The sequence below is a fragment of the Lepidothrix coronata genome, unplaced genomic scaffold, assembly GCF_001604755.1.
Source record: "Lepidothrix coronata isolate B3197 unplaced genomic scaffold, Lepidothrix_coronata-1.0 Scaffold302, whole genome shotgun sequence".
Classification (NCBI taxonomy): Eukaryota; Metazoa; Chordata; class Aves; order Passeriformes; family Pipridae; genus Lepidothrix; species Lepidothrix coronata.
Window position 1 is genome coordinate 490787 of NW_016690482.1, and position 5038 is coordinate 495824.

The 5038-nt window shown below is 63.6% G+C and overlaps 1 protein-coding gene across 1 annotated transcript; it reads right to left on the reverse strand.

The window, feature by feature from the left end:
• Positions 1–93: 93 nt before the first annotated feature.
• On the reverse strand, positions 94–1631 carry MAFA (MAF bZIP transcription factor A). The gene has a single exon (XM_017837379.1). It carries the CDS (start codon positions 1608–1610, stop codon positions 735–737), a length of 876 nt encoding a protein of 291 aa, XP_017692868.1. The 5' UTR covers positions 1611–1631; the 3' UTR covers positions 94–734.
• Positions 1632–5038: the final 3407 nt, after the last annotated feature.

The window sequence follows — 5038 nt, forward strand, 5'->3', positions numbered from 1 at the left end:
TTTTTGTCTTTTTTTTGTCTTTTTTTTTAAGTTTTTTTTTTCTCGTAAATCACCAAGCAAAATATAGGCTCAAAAAAAAAAAAAAAAGGCAAAAAACTAACTAATATTCTACATATTTACAAGGGTGAATAAGTTAAACGTGGCTCAGTTTCGCCGGCCGGGAATTAGGGAGGGAAAGGGGGGGGCGCGGAGGGGCCGGACAGGGCGCAGCGCTGCCGGGGATCCCCCCCCGGCCCGATCCGTGGGGACCCCTGGAAGAATAAAAATCAAATTGAGGGTAAAACACGCAGGAGAAGGTGTGTGGGATTGGGGGGGGGGGAGAAGGAGAAGGAGAATCCACCTGGAAGGCGCTGATGATCCCGGGAAAAGGGGGGGGGGGGTGGCCGTACACGTCCCGCATGCAAGGCTGGCTCCAGGTCCGCCCCCCACTCACCCACCCCGGGACCCCCCACCCCGAGTCCCCACGGGCGGGTGGGTGCGGGGGGGGGGGCGAGTTCGACTTCCCCTCCCCAAAATTTCCCCGGGAGGGGGGGACGTCCTCGTATTATTATTATTATTATCATTATTATTAATAATAATTTTGTTTAAAAGACAAGCGGCGGGGTTTTTTTTGCTCTCCCCGCATGAGGAACAACAGCGACGACAAACCGACAACAACAACAAAAAAAAAAAAGGGGGGGGGAGGGGGAGCGATCCCACCCCCCATCCCACCGCATCCCACCAGCCCACCGGGCTCACATGAAGAAGTCAGCGGCGGCTTTGGGGGGGGCGGCGGAGGATGGGGACGGTTCCCTCGGGAAGCCCCGGCCGGCCAACTTCTCGTATTTCTCTTTGTACAGATCCCTCTCCTTGGCCAGGCGGGTCACCTCCTGCTTGAGCTGCTCCACCTGGCTCTGCAGTTGGCATTTCTCGTTCTCCAGGATGTGCCGCTGCTGGACCCGCTTGTAGCGGCAGGACTGAGCGTAGCCGCGGTTCTTCAAGGTCCTCCTCTTCTGCTTGAGGCGGATCACCTCCTCCTTGCTGAAGCCCCGCAGCTGCCGGTTGAGCTCCCGCACCGACATACTCACCAGCTGGTCGTCGGAGAAGCGATCCTCCAGGCGGAGGTGGTGGTGGTGGTGGTGGTGGTGGCCGGGGTGGTGGTGGGCGGCCGGCGGCATCTCCTCGCCCGCGAAGGGCTGAGGCCGGAAGGGCTCGTAGCCCTGGTGGTGATGGTGGTGGTGGTGCGGGGCGCCGATCAGCGCCTCCACCGCGTCCTCCGGCGTCAGGTTGAGCGCTTCGGGGTTCAGGTGGTGCTGGTAACCCGACATCCAGTACAGCTCCTCCAGCTGCTGTTTGGAGCCCAGCGAAGCGGCGGCGGCGGCGGCCGGGGGGCCGGGGGCCGGTTGCCCGCCGGGGCTGGGGGCGCAGAAGCTGGGCGAGGAAGGCACGGAGGAGCAGGGCGTGCTGAGCGGGGTGGACGACAGGGAGCCGGCGGGCAGGCGGTGGCACAGCCGCTCCGCCTCCGCCGGCTCCTTCTTCACCTCGAACTTCATCAGGTCGAAGTCGTTCACGTACTCGATGGCCAGGGGGCTCGTGGGCAGCTCCGCGCTCATGGCCAGCTCCGAGGCCATCTCAGTCCATGGAGGGCACCGGGGGGGGAGCCCCCGGGCACCGCCGCTCGCCGACGGGGCTCCGGGAGCCTCCTCCGAGCGCGCTCCGGGGCTGCCCCGCTCCCGGGGGGCTGCGGGACTTTCCGCCGGGGCTTTGCTGCAGGTTCAGCGGGGCTGCGGGACCCTCCGCTGGGGCTTTGCTGCGGGTTCAGCGGGGCTGCGGGACCCTCCGCTGGGGCTTTGCTGCGGGTTCAGCGGGGCTGCGGGACCCTCCGCTGGGGCTTTGCTGCGCGGTTTACCGGGGCTCCGGGATGCTCGGACGCGGATCTGCTGCCGGGCTCCGGGACCCTCCGCCGCGGCTCCGCTTGCGGGCTCAGCCGGGCTCCGGGACCTTCTGACAGTGCTTCCCGGTGGGGCTCAGTGGGATTCGGGACCCTCCGCCGGGGCTTTATGGTGGGATTCAGCCGGGCTCCGCTGCGGGATTCAGCCGGGCTCTGCGACCCTGCGACGGGGCTCCGCTGCCGCGCTCCGGGACCCTCCGACAGGGCTGTGCTGTGGGTTAAGCCGGGCTTGGGGACCCTCCGACAGGGCTGTGCTGCGGGTTAAGCCGGGCTTGGGGACCCTCCGACAGGGCTGTGCTGCGGGTTAAGCCGGGCTTGGGGACCCTCCGACAGGGTTGTGCCGCGGGACCTTCTGACAGGGCTGTGCTGCGGGTTCAGCCGGGCTCGGGGACTCTCCGACAGGGCTGCGCCGCGGGTTAAGTCGGGCTCGGGGATCTTCTGCCGGGCTCAGCCAGGCTCCGGTGCTCGCCTCCGACGCGATTTCGCGCTGAGCTTCAGCGGGGCTAAGCCTGGCTTCGGGACCCTCCGCTGGGGCTCCCGGGCAGCCCCCTCCGTCCGTCGGGGCTCGGCGCCGGACTCCGGGAGCCTCCTCCGGCCGCCGCTCGGCGCTCGGGGCCGGGCGGGCTCCGGCGCTGCCTGCGGCCGCTTCCCAATGGCGAGGAGCGGGCAGCGCCCTGCCCGCCCCTTCCTGCCTCCCCCTGGCACCTGCCCCGGCCCCACCTCCCCGGGCTGCGAGCCTGAGCCTTCTCCTGCCTCCTCCTCGTCCTCGTCCTCGTCCCGCCGGGACCCGGCGCGCTGCGGGGCGGGGGCCGCTCCCTGCCCGCCCCTGCCCGCGACCGGCGCCGCCGCCGCCGGGCGCTCAATGGAACCCGCCGCCTTTTATACGGGAAAAGGAGGAGGCGCGGACACTCCTACAGGGGAGGGGATAATCCATCCCGCCTTATCAGCACGCCGGGATTTGCATATCCCCATGGCAACGCCCCCGGGGCAGCTGTCAGTCCAAGAGGGTTTTTGGGGGCGCATCCCCTGGACCCCCCCAGGGCACCCCCCGTGCGCCGTCACCTCCCAGCGACAGCTCGGAGAGGGGAAAAAGAGCAAAGAAATCGTGTTTTTCTCCCCTCCCCGAAAATTGGAAAGACCCAAAAAGGCGGGTTATGGAGCCCGAATTGGGTTTGATTCCACCCCGCTGGACGCGGCCCCTTCCCCACCTCGGGAGCGGCGCAACGTCCTTCCCCTGCACCGAATATAGGTATTTCTGGGATTTTTAGGGATGTTCCCAGAAGGTGGTGGTGGGCAGGGAGCGGCCACGAGCACCAGAGCCGGCTCCCCGTGCTCGGCTCCGGCTTTGTGTCACCGCAGGTGACACCCGCACGTGGCGCGTGGCCGGGAGTGTCACCAGCTCAAGGAGCGGGATCACCATCCTAGCACCTGGAAAAGGTGTCCCCGGCGCCGAGGGGAAGCTGGTCGGGAGGTTTTGGGGGGTCTGGATGAGTCTCTGGAGGGGATGTGGCCTCGCTGTTCCTCCTGTCACCACGTGGCCACCGCAGGACGGGAGGGATTTGCAAGGAAACTGAGGCACGGGAGTTGTCCCACCCCATCCCAAGGGATGAGCGGCTTCATCCCACAGAGGCATCGACACCCACCCATTCACCCACCTCGGGGTCCAGGATTGAATCCCAAATCCCACTATATCCCACCCCTCTGCATTCCACAGGCAGTCCCTTGGGATGGGAGAGGTGAAGGTCCCCGGCCATCCCTGCTTGGGGACTTGGGGACAAGGGACACTGCCCTCCACTGACCCTTCAAAAGGAGGGATTATTTGGGCCAAACTAATGCAAAAAAGGAGGGGGTTTTTTCAGATGAAAACCCTTATCCCGCTACATTCCAACAATTAAAATCCCACGTCATTCCAGACCCTGGAGGGTCCATCTTTCTCCTCCTAATTTTGTTGGGGTGGGTGGAGGGGATTTGTCCCCCCTGGGAAGGGTCACAGTCCCAGGCAAAGCCCCAGACAAGATCCTGGTGGTGCTGGATGTTATCCCATATTGGATAACCAGGCACACAGATATCCCACGTTGGAAACTCCAAACGTGGGCATGGGATAATGCCCCTCCCCCCTTCAACTCAAAACAAGGGACAAAATAAGGGACAAAAAGGGCGTCTTGATGATTTTGCAACAAAAAATCCCCTTTTCACTCAGTGATTTTAACCCTTTTTGCTTCATCGTGCTGCCCTAAATCCATCCTCAGTCACGTCCTCAGTCAGGATTTCGGGATCCTGCCCTGGGAAAAGACGGGGTGCCACCTCCCTACCCCTGGCACCGCGTTCCTGCCCGGAGCTACTCCCATCTTGGCCCCCCCCAGCAGCTGCCACCCGCCACGGGCCGGGAGCCACGGAGGGATTAGGAACGGGATGGGATCCAACGGGGCCGTCGCTGCTCCGTGGGTATTTTTAGGAAGTGCCCGTGGCATGTCCCCAACCCTCCTGGACACGGCCAGAGCCGTCAGCTAAGTTTACTCACAGGGGGTCAAGTGACATAACCAGGTTGGTGGCCTCGGGGATGGCCTTGGGATCACGTCACCCTCCGCTTATGGAGCTCGTGCGCCCCGTTAACCCTTCCAGCGGGGCCTGCCTCGGCTTCCCGGGATATTCCAACAGTATCCTGACCGCGGGGCTGGTGGCTTGGGGACCCCTCACTGGGATATCATCCCACGGAGAGGGCGGTGTCCCATCAGGATGAACCCCATGAGCTGGTGGGATCGTCTTGATGCTCCACCAGCATCTGTGGCTGGACGTGGAGAAGGGTCAGGAATTTTAGGAAAGAAGGGAATCATACAGTGAGGATGGGAAGTGGAGCAGGGCAGGGAACCCCTCACCCCATGGAGAGGGCAGTGTCCCATCAGGATGAACCCCATGAGCTGGTGGGATCGTCTTGATGCTCTACCAGTATCTGCGGCTGGACATGGAGAAGGGTCAGGAATTTTGAGAAAGGAGGGAATCACACAGTGAGGATGGGAAGTGGAGGAGGGCAGGGAACCCCTCACTCCATGAAGAGGGTGGTGTCCATCAGGATGAACCCCATGAGCCGGTGGGATCGTCTTGATGCTC

What these genes read in the sequence shown, in the direction of transcription:
- MAFA (XM_017837379.1), bottom strand. Translation starts at nt 1,610, where the DNA reads ATGGCCTCGGAGCTGGCCATGAGCGCGGAGCTGCCCACGAGCCCCCTG.